The sequence below is a fragment of the Bos javanicus genome, chromosome 29 (genome assembly GCF_032452875.1).
Source record: "Bos javanicus breed banteng chromosome 29, ARS-OSU_banteng_1.0, whole genome shotgun sequence".
Taxonomy (NCBI): Eukaryota; Metazoa; Chordata; class Mammalia; order Artiodactyla; family Bovidae; genus Bos; species Bos javanicus.
This window is the reverse complement of record NC_083896.1, coordinates 29,770,234-29,790,119: the sequence shown is the minus strand read 5'-3', so window position 1 is coordinate 29,790,119 and position 19,886 is coordinate 29,770,234. Positions and strand designations below refer to the sequence as shown.

The window sequence follows — 19,886 nt, the reverse complement described above, 5'->3', positions numbered from 1 at the left end:
ACTGGAGTTTCAGCTTTAGCATCATTCTTTTGTTTAGTTACTGCCAAAATATCATTTTTTCCCTTCCACAGTTGAGAAATAGGATGCTTTGAAATAGTTTGAAAATAAGAATCTATCTTTTTTTTAAAAAGAAGGAAATTATTATTTTATGAAGAAAAAGATGCCTTTAAGAAAGAAAACTAAGAATATTATGTTTTGAAGAACAGTACTGATCCCAGAGCCGAATTTTTTGTTCACAAATTAATCACAGTTATTCCCTAAGCCTCAAAGAAAACTCTAAGAACATCTGATATAGGAGTCTAGGGAGGGGATAATGCAGAGAGGCCGCTTTGATCATCCTTAGGAAAGCAGAGGCGTTCCTTCAAAAACAGAGGAATCAAATCTAGAAATTCAGGAAAGACTTTTCCCAAAGGATTATTCTGGCAGTGTGTTGAAAAGGGGTTATAAAAGCAACAAGTTCACAACCTGAACAATAAGTTAAATAAATGTTAGGGAACTATTTCCTTTCTTATTCTGAGATGAGGCATACCTTTAGTTTCCCCTTGCTGACAGAAATTCTCTTAAGCCTGGGATGGCTTAAAAGTACAGTTTGTAATGCAAGACAAATTGGCTTCTCTGTAGGCATGCAGGAAGGTCTTACAGAAAGCCCTGAAACTCAGGAGGTACCAGCTCATCTTGAGTTAGGACTCAAGGAGCAGCACTTGGGCTGTCTGTTACTCTTCTTGTGGTCAGGGATGTTTGTTTGTGAGGCTGGACCTAGGTTTCCCTTGGTGGCTGTTGAATATAATTTCAAGCTACCTGATGAGTAGGGCAATGGAATCCAGGTCCTTTTTCTGAATATCACAATTCTCTAACAAGCTGAGCAGGCCTGCCAGGGATAAATATAAACCAAGTCAACAAATACTTAGTCAGTAACGGTTAGGGTTGTAATTCCTTTCCAACCACCCAAATTAACTGACAGTGTGAGTCTCACAGAAACATGGGCATATTCCTGTGTGATACTGTTTAGGTAGCAATAATGAGCTGTGACGTTTTAAAGGACAGCTGTAAAATAACTTACTAGATCTCATGCTGGGGTTAAAGTTGACTCTGGAATTTGTTTCACTGCTTTTCAATAAATAAATAGTTGAGGAGAGATTTGGCAAAAGGAAGAAACTCTCCTCCTTGTCCTCATCGTCTCAGGAAAGTGTCTGCTGTTAACAAGTTGTTTGAATGTTTGCTTTGCCTTGACTGCTTAGCAGCGGTGTGTCAGTTCTTGCCCTTGAAACAGGGGAGAATTCAAATAAACCAAAAAAGGCTTTCACACAGCTGGCCCTTTCTGCCAGTGAGTGGTACTGTAGTATTTTCTCCCACTTTTTTAAAAGAGCTCATCAAGGAAACATTTAAAAGGCAGTCCTAAAAAAAAAAAAAAAAAAGGCAGTCCTTGAACTGATAGTAGATGAACTTGAGTTTGCAACTTGGATATTTTTGGAGTCCATAGTATAGAGAAGAAGCAAGCAGATCCTGAGAAGTACTTGATTTATTCAGAGACGTTCTTAAGATGCCTTGCCTTGTATTGCTATACCCAGTTTTATTGATGGTTAGACTTAACCTTTCTTTTCACAAATAAGTATGCATGTAGAATTCTCACTACTAAAATGTCATTAATGTAGCTTTGGCCTTACATTTTGTTGTGTTTGGTAGTCACAAATTCTGTGTCCTGGCCAAGCAGGAATATGGGGAGTAGAATTTGTCATCAAAATAACTACTCTTTGGATCTCTAGCCTACCAATAGTACCTGGTATACAGTAGGTACTTACTGTATGTTTGCTGATTTTTGAAATCATACTATGAATGAATAGTCGAATGAAGGAATAAAAATATAGCTAGGTCACGTGGAATCCAGTACAGTTCTCACTAAATTTTACTTTGTTAAGGTACTTCTGGGAATTACATTCTATGAAGGTATTCTTTTCATTTTCAGAAACATCACACGCCTCTTTTCTGCTAGGCATTCAGTTCAGTTCAGTTCAGTTCAGTCGCTCAGTCGTGTCCAACTCTTTTACGACCCCATGAATCGCAGCACGCCAGGCCTCCCTGTCCATCACCAACTCTCGGAGTTCACTCAGACTCATGTCCATCGAGTCAGTGATGCCATCCAGCCATCTCATCCTCTGTCGTCCCCTTCTCCTGCCCCCAATCCCTCCCAGCATCAGAGTCTTTTCCAATGAGTCAGCTCTTCACATGAGGTGGCCAAAGTACTGGAGTTTCAGCTTTAGCATCATTTCTTCCAAAGAAATCCCAGGGCTGATTTCCTTCAGAATGGACTGGTTGGATCTCCTTGCAGTCCAAGGGACTCTCAAGAGTCTTCTCCAACACCACAGTTCAAAAGCATCAATTCTTCGGTGCTCAGCTTTCTTCACAGTCCAACTCTCACATCCATACATGACCACTGGAAAAACCATAGTCTTGACTAGACAGGCCTTTGTTGGCAAAGTAATGTTTCTGCTTTTCAATATGCTGTCTAGGTTGGTCATAACTTTTCCGCTAGGCATTAGAATTTGCAAAGTTGAATATGATATCATTCTTGCCTTTAAAGAGGTAGCAGTTATGTAACTAGATAAATTGCGGAACAGAGCAGTGAGTGCAGTGGTAGGCAGTGACCAGGGTATAGAGTTAGCACAGACGAGAAAGAGTAAAACATATCTGGAGAATGGCATGGACCTTGTGAATATTCCTAATTTATTTGTTTGGTTTATTGTTCATCTCTCACACAAATGTAAGGTATACATTTTTGTCTGTTATTTTTTACTTATATATGTATTTAAGCTACTCTGACCCCAGTTCCTAGAATAGTACCCAGCATATAGTAAACATTCAAAGGGAGGTTCAAAAGGGAAGGGATATATATATATATATATATATATATATATAAAATACCCATGGCTGATTCATGTTGAGGTTTGACAGAAAACAAAATTCTATAAAGCAATTGTCCTTCAATTAAAAAATAAATTAATTTAAAAAACTGTAAAAAATTCAATAAATACTTGCTGAATGAATGAATAATTTTCCTTTTGAAAGGAGTTTACCGGTTTTATTTCCACCAATGAGATATTATAGTGATTTTTACCCACATCTTCACCAGTGCTGGGTTATGTGAATCTTCTGTTTTAGCTTTGTTAATGTGTTATAGAATTTCGATATTAAAAAAAAAACCCCACAAAACCCAATATTTCCATGGCTGTCATCCATCTATCCTTAGCAGTTCAATTTTTCTGCTGCCATTGATAGCAATGGGCTTCCCTGGTGGCTCAGATGGTAAAAGAATCTGCCAGCAATGTAGGAAACCCAGGTCTGATCCCTGGGGTCAGGAAGATCCAGATGGCCAAAGTATAGCTATTGAGCAACCTCCTCTTCAGCTGTTTTCCCCTCTCTAGTCCTTCCCATTTCAGGAAACAGAACTTTATTCTGTTACATCAAAGACTAAGAGTTATCCTTGACATCTCTTTATCTCGCCTTTTCTACCCAAGCCTTCAGCAGATTCTGTTGGTTTACCTTTAGAGTCTGCTTTAAATCTAGTGATTCAGTGACTGCCTGTATTGTATCTGATGCACGCTATAGACCGGTGAGAGGCAGTCCCTTATTACATCTGTATGTTTTGGTCCTTGGAGCTTGTAAAAGTTCTAGAAACAGTCTTACATTTTAAAAGAAATAAGGCAATGTCCTGATACAGAGCTTAACAATTAGGGCAGTATAGATGAGAGAATCCTTATGATATAAATGAGACAAAATGCTAATTCTATAAATGAGAAATGGTAAACAGCTCTTTGAATGAAGCAGCTTGGTCAGTTGAAAATTCAGTTATTCAGATCCCAATTCTGAACCCTTACAGACACTGCTGTATGCTCCTCTCCCAACTCTGTGCTTGTCTGTGAGTCCAGGTAAGAAGAGAGAATGGCAGTTTGGGGGCTGAAGCTTTTCTGCATCTTCATCCTGTGAATCACTGGGTTCAGTGGCTGCCCACCGTTTTGCAAGCTTTGTATAGAGAGCCTCCCATACAAGACAGACAGCCACTAACGAGGTGCTTGCACCAGCTTGTCCACACTCTTCCGTTCCTGCCCCACTTCAGTCTAGTCCACCCTCCAGTCAGGGATCTTAAAGCGTAATGAGACCCCATTACTCCCTTCTCTAAGCCTTCCAAGGGCCCACCGTTGCCTTGAGAAGAAATGCCGACATCTTCACCGTGGCTTTTGAAGCTGGGTGGGATCTAGCCTGGCTCTCCTCTGTGCTCTTTTTCTGGCTCATCCCACTCTCACCACAGGGGTCTTTGGACGTTCTGCAGAAGGCTCAGGCCCCACCCAAGCCGGCCCTTAGTTTCTCTGTGCAATCCATGAGTCCCCATCTGAAAAAACGGGAAGAAAACCAGGAGTCCCTAACTCATAGTGTTGTTGTGAAGGTTCAGTTAATGTATGAAAACCACTGAGATGGTGTCTGGCCCGTGCAGAACGCTGTATAAACGGTAGTTAAAATTTTTTTGTTTTTGTTATTGTTTGTATTGTAAGGAATGTAGAGAAGGAATGTGTTTTGGTTGAGTTTTAGATGGTTGTGAGTTGTACAAACAGAAATGGGCGAAAGACCATAATGGATTCATTTGGAATGATTGGGTCTGTGTAAAATAAGTATCTTAGTACTTATCCAAGTACTTATCTTGGAAAAATAAGTGGAACTTCTGACTTTAATGCCTACAGATTATTTTGTGAACTGGGAAGATGTGGATCATTAAATGCCTTGTATTTGATGCAATCTATATAAAGCTTGCGAAATTGAAGGCAGCCACCATGTGTAGGACTCTGGCTCTTCAGAGAATAGATTTCAACTGTCTTTGTACTTTAGAATTTCCTTCTTTTTTTTTCCCCCCTATGTCTCTTAGTGAGCCAAAGCCTAGGTTTTGCCCTGGACGTCTGCCCTGCCCGCTTCTGTAATCTGGCGCTATGCATCCAGATTCTAGACCCTTACAGACGCTGCTGTACGTTACTCTCCTGATGCTGTGCGCTTCTGTGAGTCCAGGTAAGAAGAGAGAATGGTAACTTTTGGGCTGAAGCTTGTCCTCATCTTAATCCTATGAAAAACTTCAACTTTAAAGCTTTGCCAGTAGTAATGGTTTATAAAGACATTTCTAAGATTTGTTTGACCAGCGGAACAATTTTTAAAACTTTAATTAAACAATTTAAGGATTTCTTAGTAGTACTTCTAGGCACTTACAGTCCTTCCCATCATTGTCCTTGTGATTTATTCCTTTTGTTGCCTTGAAAATAAATATTTTCTGATCGTGCTTTTTTTCCAATGAGGATATGTTACAGATTTCTGAATTTGGAAATTATAATAGGAATAAAGTGCTGACTACATATCACTGCAGAGGAGTTTTAGAATCAGTATGTAAGAATACTCAACTTGGAATGAGAGAACTTGGTTTGAATCCCAGGTCTTATGACCTCGCCTAATTTATTATCTCTTTGCATTACTGAAAAGCTTTAATGTGTTTATTATTAAATGTACATATAAGCCCAAGGCTGATACATGGCCCATATGCATTTCTTTTTATTTTAGATTTGTGTGAAGATTTATATAGAAGTATATACAAATATAGTGATGTTTGTTTATGAATATTTGTTTATTATCTTTGTTAAAAATACTATATAACTGTGTTTGATTTAGTAAGGGAAAATTGATTTAGTGGTTTTATTTCTGTTTTTTGTTGGGCTAAATAGCAACCTCAGATTCAGTTGAGGCATTTCCCTTAATCTTTATTTCTGGTAAAATACCCTATAAAAGTAGATTCAGCAATTTATTATGTTTTTTCTTTTAAGTATTTTATTATACCAGATTAACAGGATTCCTCCCCCATCCTCTTTTATGGGTGGAGGAGAGGGATCTGTTTTGATACTTGAGTGCAAGAACTTCTCTCTCCCAAATTCCTGGAAGAACAGACATAACAAATGAAACTATTCCAAACACCAAATAAAAATGTTCAGATTGATACCCCGTTTATCCTTACATCCCAGAAAGGATAGGCTTTGTATTTCAGTGTGGCTTCCTGACTTTCTACTTCTGCTTTCTTAAAAGTTGAACATGATTTATATTAAAGAGAAGTAGTCAAGAAGTGGTTGTTATTGTTTAGTCGCTAAGTCGTGTCTGACTCTTTTGCAACTCCATGGACTATAGCCCTCCAGGCGCCTCTGTCCATGAGATTTACCAAGCAAGAGTATTGGAATGGGTTGCCCTTTCCTTCTCCAGGAGATCTTTCCAACCCAGGAATCGAACCCCTGCCCCCTGCATTGGCAGTCAGGTTCTTTACCACTGAGCCACCAGGGAAGTCCAATCAAGAAGTACCATAATCTTTATTGATAAAATAATTTGCTCTTAAAAGTCAAATCCTATTGGTAATATGGAAGAGAATTCTCTTTATTTTGAAAGTCATCTTCTCTTTTTCAGATGCCTAATTTCCGGTTTTTAAAAACTGCTTCATTCAAAAAAAAAAAAATAATAATAATAAAAACTGCTTCATTCAAAGAGCAGCTCACCATTTCTCATCTACAGAATTCGTATTTTGTTTATTTAGATTGTAAGGATTATTATCTGTACTGCCCTAATTGTTATCTTCTATATCAGGACGTTGCCTTGTTTCTTTACAAATGTAAAGCTGTTCCTAGAACTTATACAAGCTCTTAAGGACCATAGCATATCGATGCAGTAAGGGATTGCCTTTCGTTGTGTATATGCCGATAAGTATATTAACTGTGCTCTTTTTCTCTCTCCCCGTATCTCCTCTTCTCCCCCATTCCCTCCCCCACCTCCACCCTTTGTGTACGGGGAATGTTCCCTTGCAGACTTGGCACCTTATTTTGTTTCTGAGCCATTGTCTGCTGTCCAGAAACTTGGTGGACCTGTAGTACTGCATTGCTCTGCTAAACCTGTGACTGCTCGTATCTCATGGTTGCATAATGGAAAAAGATTGGACAGAAACGTGGAACAGATTAAGGTTCATCAGGGCACGTTGACTATCCTTTCTCTTAACCCCTCACTTTCGGGTTATTACCAGTGCGTTGCCAACAACAGCATCGGTGCCATCCTGAGTGGTCCTGCAACCGTATCCACTGCGGGTGAGTTTAATTGTTGTCCCTGTGATAGATGCTTTTTCCTGAAATTACTCTCGGTACCTGCGTTGTTTGAGTCGTGGAAGGAGCATGGGCTTTGGAGTAAGATACATGTGAGTTCTCATCCCAGCCTTGACATTTGTTGTGTTTAACCCCAGGGGAATGATACTAGAACCTCTGTGAGCCTAGCTTGGTGGCTTCCATTCTAATGAGGGATGTGAAAATTGTTTTGTGCAGAGTTAGGACAATTTTCTAACGTGAAACTGAATTTCCTTGTATTTTAAAGTTCTTAATATCAGCAACAACAGCTGTTGTCGGCTTTGACGCAGTTATTTCATGCAGTCCTTTATCTTTTTCTCAAATCTAATTGTTTTATTTACTTTGATTGCAGAGTGGTTTTCGTTTATTTAATTGAAACCAAGTTAAAGAAGTGGGGAGGGGGCGGGGAATAACGGCAAAGAAAGGAATGTTGAGTATTGAACTTACGGTAAATCTGGACTGTGTGGTTTTCTTAGTAAGTTTGAGCCATCTGCCTTTCAAATGATGATGGCTTCCAGTAATGGAAAACGTCTTTGTGAGGGCACCCCTATTTACAGAACAAATCTGGATTCCCCAGGAGTAGTGAGTTTGTCATAACTGAGAAGAGTAAATGTTTTTGTAGAGCTGTGACCCATGGACAGCTCCAAGTCACACGCTGGAGGGCTGAATTCCTAGGGGCAGGCTGCACAGTGCTTTCACCATTGGCCATAATGAGTAGTGCTCGCTCCATCTGTAGTAAACTTAACCCGGGAGAAATTGAGACCTAGTTAGGGAACTTCTTTGGCAGTGGTTAAAACTCAGTGCTTCCTCTGCAAGGGGCCTGAGTTCCATCCCTGGTCAGGGAACTAAAATCCCCCCCCACACACACACAAAAGTTAAAAAAAAAAAAGAATTAGTATATTTGGTGCTTCCCTGGTGGCTCAGACAGTAAAGAATCTGCCTGCGATGCAGGAGACTGGATTCTCTCCCTGGAAATTCAAATGATACACTGCTTTTTTTTTTTCTTCCTCTATGTCCTAAGTTCATTCTTGTAAACCATTTTATTGCCATGTGAGTAGCTACAAACAGAATAAAGATGCATAGGGAAAGTGAGCTGTGATGAGAGACTGGATTAAAAAGGATTCATCTTGATAGAATGGGGAACAGTTACGCTTTATAGTCCTCCCTCATGTTTCAGGAACAGTTTGCTTGTCTCGTAGTCTCCTGGAAGCATTGACTTCTCAAAAAAGGTGCCATGACTAAGCCCCAGCCCTCAACTGTGCACCTCTATCCCAACTGTTTACTGAGATAAAAAGATTCTGTACTCTGGGAACTGGGATTAGCGGCCACACACAGCTGTGGTGCCAATGTTTTTTCTGGTTTTAAAATGTCCTTTGGGGAAGAGAGTTCAAATTTGCATTTATTGATTGATCTGTCTACTTATTTACTTATTTATTTCAGTTCTTGGTGATTTTGGTGCCTCCGGAAAACACGTTATTACAGCAGAAGAAAAGAGCACTGGTTTCATTGCCTGCAGGGTACCAGATAGTAACCCCAAAGCTGAAGTGCGCTATAAAATCCGGGGAAAGTGGCTGAAGCAGTCCACAGGTGAGAACTCTAATGAAAAGCCAGTGGCGCCCATGGAACAAATGTCATTCCCCAGCTTCCTTTAAGCTCTGTGTGCTGGGGGCTGGGGACGCAAAAATACTTGAGATATATTGTCTCTCCTCTTGAGAGTCAAGTGGAGGAGACTAGAACAAATGGTTACAGTATAAGATAGAACGTAATATAGAGAACAGGATAGAAATGATTATAGGCAATTCCCGGGTGGTCCAGGGTTAAGACTCTGGGCTTCCAACCCAGGGGGCGAGGATTCAGTCTCTGGTCAGGGAACTAAGATCCTGTATGCTCAGAGGTGCAGCCAAAAAGTAAAAATTAAAAAGAAATAATTACAACGCCGCACCTCCAAGGCTCACTCCTTCAACCTGTTCAGGAATCTGCTCAGATAATGCTTCCTTCAAGGTCACTCTCATGGCTCTATCTAAAATTATATGCCGTGTTTTCTCTGCCCCCTTGATTCAGCTTCCTCTTTTCTGTAGCACTGTATTATGTCAGTGGTGGCTTGCTTTTTATTCGCCTCTTTCTTGGCTACCCTATCCCTGCACTGGAATGCTGGCCGTGGGAGGGCAGGGTTTGCTCTATCTGCTTGCTTCATTGTTGTATCGCTTGGGCCCAGGCTGCTGTTGGCAGAAAGTAGGCTCTCAGTACATACTGTTGAGAAGAAAGGAATGAAGACATGAATGAATACTGGCTGGTCAGTGCTGTAGGCAGAGGTTTGCCCAAGGTGATAGCTGTGGTCATTGTGTCTTTGTCCAAATATGTTTCTTGTGCTTTTGATTTTCTCAGTGAATGGTCTGTAGTCATGGGCTTGATTTTGTTACTCAAGTGCTGCTGACTTTTTTTCCTGTCTTGGCTTTCCTTTTCCTTCATTTAATGTTTTTTTCCCCCTGATTGCTTATCGGCTGCTTGTGTCATGTCTACATTTAAAGCATAACTATCAACCTTTGTAAATTTTAACTGGTGTCCTTCATAAAGAGAGAAGCCTAACTGCATTCCCTTCCTTCCACAGAGAATTATCTAATCCTTCCATCAGGAAATCTTCAGATTTTGAATGTATCCTTAGAGGACAAGGGATCTTATAAATGTGCAGCTTTTAATCCTGTCACACATGAGTTAAAAGTTGAACCCATTGGCCAAAAGCTCCTTGTGAGTCGTAAGTATTTGGGGGAATCATGGTCACTGGGGAGAGTCCTTGGAAGCATTCCACGTGAAGAGTTGGGAAATGGGAGTTCATTTTTCTTTCACATCCTGTTTGTTTATCATGAGAAAGTCTTATAAAAAATTACATGCCTAAATAGCATAATTCTGTACATGTTTTATTAATACAAATATAATGGCTTTCCAGGAGAAAATTTTGGTCGAATTGACAGAGTAGAATTCATGCGGGGGACTCTGCCTTTTGCCCAGAGAAAAAGAAATTAGAGAGACTTCGCTGGTGGTCTAGTGGTTAAGACCTTGCCTTCCAATTCAGGTCGGGGGGCTAAGATCCCATGTGTCTCAGAACCAAAAAACCAAACCATAAACAACAGAAATTTATTGTAACAAATTCAGTAAAGACTTTAAAAATGGTCCACGACAAACACAATCTTTAAAAAGAAAAAAAAAGAAATTGGAGAGCAAGTATCACTGTATATCAGTGGTAATCAAATTGGTGACTGACTGTGAATTATGAAAAAATATTTCTCAGTTGTCTTTGAGATATGGTAAGTCATAGCTGATTTTTAGCTTAGGGTGGTCAAGTTGTGAGTGGATCAGTAGTCAAAGCACAGTGAAAGAGTGGTCCATGTGCTTGGTGTGAATTTGACATTTCAGAACTATTAATTCAGAAGTAGCCCTAAAGGATTCCCAAGTCTTTTAAATTTAATTCTCAACTGAAAATGGCTTCGTTACCAAATAGGACCTTGTAGTGTAAAAAAGAGTAAATGGGAAGATGAGGATGCTCACAGCTTTGCTAAGGAAGAAAGTGGAAGTGGATACTTAATGATTTTTTTGCTTTGCCTTCTTTCTCCAGGTCCTTCTTCAGGTGACTTTCACATTCTTCACCCCACCTTTTCACAGGCATTAGCCGTTCTTTCTCGTAGCTCTGTGACCCTGGAGTGCGTGGTGAGTGGGGTCCCGGCTTCTCACGTGCGGTGGCTAAAGGGTGGTCAGGATGCTGTGGTGGGAAGCACTTGGAGAAGGCTGTATACGCATCTTGCCACGGACAGCATCGACCCAGCGGACTCCGGCAACTACTCCTGTGTGGTGGGAAACAAGGCTGGAGATGCCAAACACGTGACTTACATGGTGAATGTACTTGGTAAGACGTTACTTGTTAAGCGTTTTTTCAAGTCAGGCTATTTTTCCGATCTAACTGATGTTTGAATGGAAGATCTATTTGTGAACACTAAATGGAATAGAGACTATCTAGAAATAGCTCCCCCAGTAGCCAGAACAAGCTTCATTTCTCTAAGGCCCTGCTGGGACTTCCACGGGGGTCCCGTGGTTTGAGACTTGGCATTCCCAATGAGGAGGTGGGGTTCAGTCTCTGGTTAAGGAACTGAGATCCCACTGCATGCTGTGGTGCTGCCGCGGAAGAAAGAGCACTGCCGAGTGGGGCGGTACTTCTGTGTCGCACAGAGCCTGGGGTGTTCTTGGAACCTCACCCCTAACCTGGTTACACAAAACGGAGCTGGTTCTTCCTTCTCAGTGACATGGAGGAAAGAGACTGGAGTTCAACAGGATGAGGATTCTGGGCTGTATTGGTGTGTAGTGTCCAGCAACAGTAAGACAGAGTGCATGGGTGCTCAGTTACGTCTGACTGTTTTTCGACCCCGTGGACTGTAGCCCACCAGGCTCCTCTGTCCATGGCATCGCCCAAGCAAGAATACCGGAGTGGGCTGCCGTTTCCTCCTCCAAGGTATCTTCTCCACCCAGGGGTCGAACTCGTGTCTCCTACATCTCCTGCATCGGCAGGCGGATTCTCTGCTATTGAGCCAGTGGGAAGCCCAACTAAGACAGGGTACTGACTAGAAAATGTCATCTCAAAAGGAAGTGGGTTTCATTTTATTTTCCCTTTGGAAATAGTTTCACAATCGCTGATTCATAAAATTTGTGTTTTCACTCACATTCTATGTGCACTATTTATTTCAATGACGTTCCTTTCTTCCAGCTGCCTATCTCACTGTCGTGTGTAGCAGCAAAAATGTTTTATCAAAACAAATTTGCATGAAAACCAGAAAAAAGTTTCATACTGAATATAGTTTTTGTCAACCTTCTGTACCTGTGTATGGGCAACAGTGGCTTGACGCAGGTTACATTGGCATTAGTATAAGTGTGTGGCAAGCAGGCTTTAAAGTTTAATGATAATGAGGACTAGATTAATATACTTAATCGTTTAATATTGGCATATGTTACAAATGCCGATACATGATTTACTTTGTCCAAGTAAAAAGTGGCCTGATGGATACTAAAAGAAGATTTTTGCCCAGAGTACACCTAACCTCAAAGCAGAATTCACTAGGAAAAAAAAAAAAAATTTTTTTTCACTTCCAAATAAGCATTCTTCTATTTTGGCTCTTGTATAGTAAAGGAAATTATTATTTCAAAACAGATCATCTGAAACTCTGCATATGTGCATGTGTGTGTGCACACGTATGTCGGCTTGGGGGGTGGTTAATTGGGTGGAGAGATCTATTACATAAAAGGGGACTGCAACTGTAACATATGGTTTATCCTACTGGAAGAAAGTCAATACATTTCTAATTTTTTGTTGAAGATCACAGTGGATGGGAGAATGTGAGGAAACAATACATTTTGGTTTTAACTAGTTATTGGTAGAGAGAGTTTGTATGACTTGTGTGAGGGCTAACTTTATATTTTTTATTTTCATTTTTTATTAATTTTTATTGGCGTATTAGTTGATTGACAAAGTTGTGATAGTTTCAGGTATATAGCAAAGTGAATCAGTTATACACATACATATCTCCACTCTTTTAGATTCTTTTCCCAAATAGGCCATTACAGAGGATTGAGTACAGGTCCCTGTGGTATGCAGTAGGTCCTTTTAAATCATAATATGTTTTATTTTTAGAACATGCTTCAATTTCTAAAGGACTGCAGGATCAGACAGTGTCCCTGGGTGCGACAGTACAGTTCACGTGTGAAGTTCATGGGAACCCAGCGCCCAACCGCACCTGGTTTCACAACGCCCAGCCCATTCGCCCTTCCCCACGACATCTGACTGTGGGAAATGGACTGAAAATCAGTGGTGTTACCATGGAAGATTCCGGGCTGTATCAGTGTGTCGCAGATAATGGGATTGGATTTACACAGTCTACTGGGAGACTTGAAATTGAAAAAGGTAGGCTTTTAGGTCATGTCATCCTAGGAAATTTCACTGTATAGATGGGATTTTGTTTTGATTAAAAATTAAATCCTCTTTACAAAAAGGAAGTAATCCTATCACCATAGCAGAGCTGTGTTCATTTTCCATGTTCCTTTCTGCTTGCTAGTAGACCTTTCCATGAAGAAGCAACCTTATTTAATCAGGCTCATAAAAAAATGTTTTTTAATATTTTTTAACAGATACATCATTGCTTTAAAAAGGTATAATTTTAAAAAGTATGTTGTAAAAATCTCACTCGTGTTCCCTAGCCAGTCAGATATCTCTTAGAACTAACAAGTTTTATAATTGTCCTGACTAATCTTGTATGCATGTATATGGTTAATTACATATAACATGTGAGTTTGTGTGCATTTAATAGCAAATCAGTTTTTTTACACAAATGATGCTGGCATTCATATAAATTACCTTGAATTTCTCCTTTAAAAATTTCCTTGGATTTTACCTTAAAATTACCTTGATTGTTTTCACTTAACATATATCTTGGCCATCTTCTCATATGGTACATTAAAGAATATTTTCATTTCTTTTAAAAAATGGCTGCTTAGTCTTCTGTTGTAAAGCTGTGAAGGTCTGACTGATACCTCACGGATGACTGTTTCTAATCCTTTGCTATTATGAGGAGTCTGTGATGAATGTCCTTCTACATAGATTATTTTGCACACATGTGAACATCTTTAAAGTAAATTCCTAGAAATAAACTTGCTAAATAAAAGCATATATGCCTTGGTAATTTTGACAGATACCTTGCTCTCTCTCTCTTGTTATCATTTTACACTCCTACCAGCAATGTTTCCTTATATCCCCACCAAGGCAGTGAGTTGTCAGAATTCTGTTTAATGTTTGCCTATCTGATAGGTTTTTCTAAATTACCTTTTGACACCTGTATTTTTTATTATTATGAGTGATGTTGAGCATCTCATCATGTGTTTCTGAGCCATTGAATTTGCTTTCCTGTGTATCGACTGCCCATTGTCTTTTGTACATTTTATATTATGTTGTTCATCTTTTTTATTATTTATAGGAATTCTTTTATTTATTTATTTATTTTTACTTTACAATATTGTATTGGTTTTGCCATACATCAACATGCATCCGCCACGGGTGTACATGTGTTCCCCATCCTGAACCCCCTCCCACCTCCCTCCCCATACCATCCCTCTGGGTCATCCCAGTGCACCAGCCCCAAGCTTCCTGTGTCCTGCATCGAACCTGGACTGGCGATTCATTTCTTATATGATATTATACATGTTTTAATGCCATTCTCCCAAATCATCCCCCCCTCCTCCCTCTCCCACAGAGTCCAAAAGACTGTTCTATACATCTGTGTCTCTTTTGCTGTCTCACATACAGGGTTGTCGTTACCATCTTTCTAAATTCCATATATATGTGTTGGTATACTGTATTGGTGTTTTTCTTTCTGGCTTACTTCACTCTGCATAATAGGCTCCAGTTTCATCCACCTCATTAGAACTGATTCAAATGTATTCTTTTTAATGGCTGAGTAATACTCCATTGTGTATATGTACCACAGCTTTCTTATCCATTCATCTGCTGATGGACATCTAGGTTGCCTTTATATATTATAGAAATTAAGCTTTTGCTGAGAGTTAGAAATATTTCAAAGAATCAGTATGACAGAAACCAACTCTCTGAACTTGTTGCAGTTACTTTAGACTCTGAACTTGCTACTTCAATGAATTACTTCAGATGTTAATAATAAAAAAGAATTTTTAAATGGCATGTATTTGGAAATTTAGAATTATAGTTCTCAATGGCTGGGTGAAAAAATCGTAATGGAAATTTAAAATTCAAAATGATAATGAATATCAAAATCAAATTGTGTGGGATATAGGAGAGTAGAATATAAAAGGATTTATACCCTTAAATGCTTATTAAAAAAAAAGCTAGTAAAACTAAAAATTAGTGGACTAAATAAAATAACAGAATAGATTTAAAGAAAACAGAAGAAAAGAGATTATAAAGATATGGACAGAAATCAGTTAAATAGAAAATTAAGATAAAATAGATAGGATCAGTAGGGATAAACTTTAACCAAGGAGTTAGCCCAGTAATCAGTCAGAAAATTTAAAGTATTATTCATCCAATTTAATGAATAAAGGAGAAAAATAATACGATGATCTCAATAGAAGCAGAAAAACCGTTTGACATAATTCAGTATCCATGTTAGACACTCGGAAAAATAGAAATAGGAGGGAATTGTCTTAACTTGATAAAGAATATCCAATAAAAAACTTACAAGAAACATTACCTTTAGTGGCAAAATGTTAAACATTCCCTTTAAAATATCTTTTAGTTGTCATCATAGTGCAGATTCTAACCAGCACAGAATAAGAAAAAGAAATAAAGATATTAGGATATAAGAAGGCAGGAGGAGAAGGGGGCGACAGAGGAAGAGATGGTTGGATGACATCACTAAGTCCATGGACACGAGTTTGAGCAAACTCTTGGAGATAGTGAAGAACAGGAAAGCCTGAAAAAAAAAAAGGAAAGCCTGGCATGCTGCAGTCCATGGAGTCATAAAGAGTTGGACAGGACTTAGTGACTGAACAGCAATAAAGATAAGAGAGAAAGAAACCCAGCTGTTATTAATGTTACTGATTCACAGCTCCTATGGTTGTCATTAGAGAGAATCCTCTATAGTTTGTTGGCAAATTATTAAAAATAATAAAAGGTTTAGCAAGGTGGCTGATGGAGACCAATAAACAGGAATCAGATGCCTTTCTCTGTACCAGTGTGTTAGCAAGTTTCTCTAGAGAAGCAAAACACAGTAGGATGTATAAGATATACATCAGAGGAAATTTACTGTAGAAACTGGCTCACACAGTTAAGGTGGTCAAGTCTGTCGTCTGCAAACTGGAGAAGGAGGTCAGCTGATGAAGCCGTTCAGTTGTGGGAGAAGTGATGGTATAAGTCTCAACCTAAGGCCCACAGCCAGAGGTCCAGGAGCGCTGAAGTGCAGTGTCCTTAGGGCAGGAAAAGGATGACTAGGCTCAGAGAATTCGCTCTTCTTCTGCGTTTTTGTTTTACTGAGGTCCTCATCGGGTTGGATGGTGCCCACCCACATTGGGGAGGGCCATCTGCTATCCTCAGTTTACCAACTCAGGCGCAAATTTCTTCTGGAAACACTCCTCACAGACACACCGAGTTATCTGGGCATCCTTTAACCCAGTCAAGTTGACACATAAAACTAACCATTACGACCAACAACGAAAAATGTCATTTAAAACTCACCTTTTTATATTAGAAACATTAAAAAGTTCCAAGTACATAGAAATATATAACAGTTCATGGATACCAAAATTCAGTATTAACATACTTCTCAGGGCTTTCCAAAGGCTTTCTGTAGATTCGGGCAATTTCAACTAAATCCTATCACTGGTTTGAGGACTTAGACAAACCAATTCTAAATCATATGGATGATCAAAAGCCAAACGATAGCTAAGACACTCTAAAAGAAGAACAAGAATGTGGGGGGGGCCTTGCTTTACCAGATTTTAGAACATATACAAAAATTTATAGTAATTAAGATAGTGCTGTAGGTCTTCCCTGGTGGCTCAGTGGTGAAGAATCCGCCTGCCAATGCAGGAGACTGGAGTTTGATCCCTGATCTGGAAAGATTCCACAGCTAAACCCATGTGCCACAACTACTGAGCCTGTGCTCTAGAGCCTGGGAGCCTCAACTACTGAAGCCCGTGCACCCTAGAGCCGGTGCTCTGCAATAAGAGAAGCCACCACAGTGAGAAGCCTGCACACCTCAACCAGAGAGTAGTCCCCACTCCCGGCAGCTAGAGAAAAGCCTGAGCAGCAGGGAAGATCCAGCACAGCCAAAAATAAGTAAACAAATAAATAAATTAAAAAAATTTTCTTTTAAAAGACAGTGATGTATTATTGGTGCAGGAAAGACAAGTATACTCTTGGAACAAGACAGAGACTGTCATGAAGGATATGCAGGTAAGGATTTGACCTAGGTGGGACTGCAGATCACCAAGGGAAGGATATCCATTTCAGGTTTCCACGTGGGATAACTGGTTATCCAAATGGAGAGGAAGAAATTAAATCTCTGACGCACAAAGACTAATTTCCAGTGGGTTAAAGACCTATATATGAAAGGCAAAATGGTGAAGTTTTTCAAGAAAATATAGAAGAATATATGATCTAGGTAAAACTTTTTAACAAATTTGAGGCTAATTTTTAAGAAAAGATTGGTGTGACCACATTAATATTAAAGCATCCTTATTATTAAAAGATACCATTAAAATGAAAAGAGAGAAAATACTAGTAACAAATGTAACTCACAAAACAACAGTATGTAGTTACAGAGAATCCAGAACCATTATGCAAAAGATAAAGCACCCAATAGAAAAAGGACAAAAGAGATGTGCAACCTCATTAGTACTGAGGGAAATGCAGGTTATGACCCATGAGATAGCATTTTACATGTACTAGATGGGCAAAAATTCAGAAATCTGGTAATTGTTGAATGACTTTGTCAAACGCAGGAAGTAGGACTAGAAAAGGAGAAAGATGTGCTGGAGAAAATGTCAAATGTCAATATTCTATTGTAAGGTCATGAAATATATGCTTCCAAAATATCTGGGACCAAAAGGAAGGAGGTGGTGCCACTTTAGAAACAAAAATTTGTTCATGGTATATGGTCAGAAATACATTTATCAACTATGATTCAGAATAGGTTTTTCTCCCAGAATTTTTGTGATCAGATTTTTGCCTCCTGGAACCAACTATTATTATTATTATTATTTTTTGAAGGCCTATTGCTTGGTCTTATACTTCTTTACACCTTTTTCATGGTAAAGTCTGAGGCTTTGGCTTCACATGTTCTGTGTTTGCAGTGACCAGATGTGCTGAAGATACCTGTGGGCAAGCTGTCTTCAGATGTTCTGTATTTATAGTGGCAAGCTCTCCTCACAGTTCTGTATTTACTTTTATGCAATAGGATGAAATTATTTTGTATTGTAGATACTATATATAACGTACTTAATTTTTATATGTGGATTATTTTTCTTTCATAGGCAGTGGACTCAAGCCCATTATAACTAGATCGCCAGCAAGTGCAGAGGTGGCCGTGGGTGACTCTGTGACTTTGTCTTGCAATGCCACTGGCCTACCGGTGCCCGCCATCCATTGGTACGACAAGCGCGGATTGATAACCAGTCATCTGTCTCAAGCTCTTAGATCTAAATCCCGAAAACCCCACTTATTAAGACCTGGGGGTTCTGACCCAGAGCCTGTCACATCCCGGGCAGGCTCAGGCTCTCTGTACATTCAGGCTGTTAGGCGGGAGCACGCCGGGAAGTACACCTGTGAAGCCACGAACGCGCATGGCACCGCACGGTCGGAAGCCGTCCTCGTGGTTGGTGAGTTCTCGTTAGTATCTTTTCCCAGGTGAATGGGTTTCTTTGATAGTAGGGGATAAAATAAAATATACATTTTTTAGAGATTGTTGAACTTATTAAGTGAAAGTCGCTCAGTCATGTCTGACTCTTTGCAAACCCATGGACTGTAGCCTGCCAGGGTCCTCTGTCCATCGAGTTCTCCAAGAAAGAATACTGCAGTGGGTAGCCTATCCCTTCTGCAGGGCATCTTCCCAACCCAGGAATCGAATCGGGGTGTCAGCATTGCAGGCAGATTGTTTACCAGCTGAGCTACCAGGGAAGCCCAGACTTATTAAAATATACTTCAAACCCAAGTCTCTTGCATCTCCCGCATTGACAGGTGGGAGCTTTACCAGCTGAGCCACCAGGAGAGTCCCCAGGCAAATCTATATATTTGCCTCACCCTTCTTCAAAGTTATTTTTCTAACAAGATGTATACTATTCTTTTTATTTTTACTGATGTTGGATATAATGACTTAATTTGGAGTACTGGTATTTAGAATATCAATATTATTCAAATTAATTCAGATTTGACTTAATTTACAATCAAATCTAATACCAGTGGGCATTAGTGAAGGTGCCCTATGCATAGGGCTGGTGTGAGAATTCAAGGAGATTATATCTGTAAAGTGCTTAGAACACTGTCTGGAAGTATTAATAGAAAGCCTTCAATAAATACTAAGTATTGGGTTATAATTATTGCCATCTAATTATTGTTAAATTATAATTATCCCTTGTGCTTCCCTGGTGGCTCAGATGGTAAAGAGTCTGCTTGCAAAGCAGGAGACCTAGGTTAGATCCCTGGGTTGGAAAGATCCCCTGGAGGAGGGTGTGGCAACCCACTCCAGTGTTCTTCCCTGGAGAATCCCATGGACAGAGGAGCCTGGTGGGCTACAGTCCATGGGCTGCAAAGAGTCGGACACAACTGAGCAACTAACACTTTGTGATAGTGTTTAAGGCATGAAGAAATAGTTCCTGATTTTAGTAAACCTTAAAAAATCCTTAAGTATAGAAAAGTAGTTAAGTGTTATATAAATTTATACACACTTACAGATGTGTATATGTATATATACTTGTGTGTGTTTATGTATCAGTCTGCCAAGCAAAAATAGGAGTGGCTCTGCTCAAAATTGTTAGCTGCAATATGTGTAATGCAGGTACTGCTAGGGTAGAGCATTTGGCTGAAGTGGTTATTTTATGTAAATAAGGGGAAGATGGAGCTGTAGGCATCACAGTCATAGCTGTTGGGACAAGTAAGTGTCTAGTTGTCTGATTGCCTCACTTTACTTACTCATTTATTTACTTTTTAAT

The 19,886-nt window shown here is 39.6% G+C and overlaps 1 protein-coding gene across 6 annotated transcripts in view; it reads left to right on the top strand.

Annotated features, from left to right (window-relative positions):
* The window catches only part of CDON (cell adhesion associated, oncogene regulated), a 99,323-nt gene that overhangs the window by 28,490 nt on the left and 50,947 nt on the right, over window positions 1–19,886 (top strand). For all 6 annotated transcript variants that reach the window (XR_009734536.1, XM_061406367.1, XM_061406365.1 and 3 more), the window contains 7 exons: window positions 4,913–5,049; window positions 6,870–7,142; window positions 8,616–8,762; window positions 9,784–9,927; window positions 10,786–11,073; window positions 12,847–13,116; window positions 18,213–18,557. Coding sequence is in view for 5 of the 6 variants with exons in the window: in XM_061406367.1 (XP_061262351.1) it covers window positions 4,974–5,049; window positions 6,870–7,142; window positions 8,616–8,762; window positions 9,784–9,927; window positions 10,786–11,073; window positions 12,847–13,116; window positions 18,213–18,557 (1,543 nt within the window). In the remaining variant the exon portion in view is untranslated. The remainder of the gene's footprint in view (window positions 1–4,912; window positions 5,050–6,869; window positions 7,143–8,615; window positions 8,763–9,783; window positions 9,928–10,785; window positions 11,074–12,846; window positions 13,117–18,212; window positions 18,558–19,886) is intronic.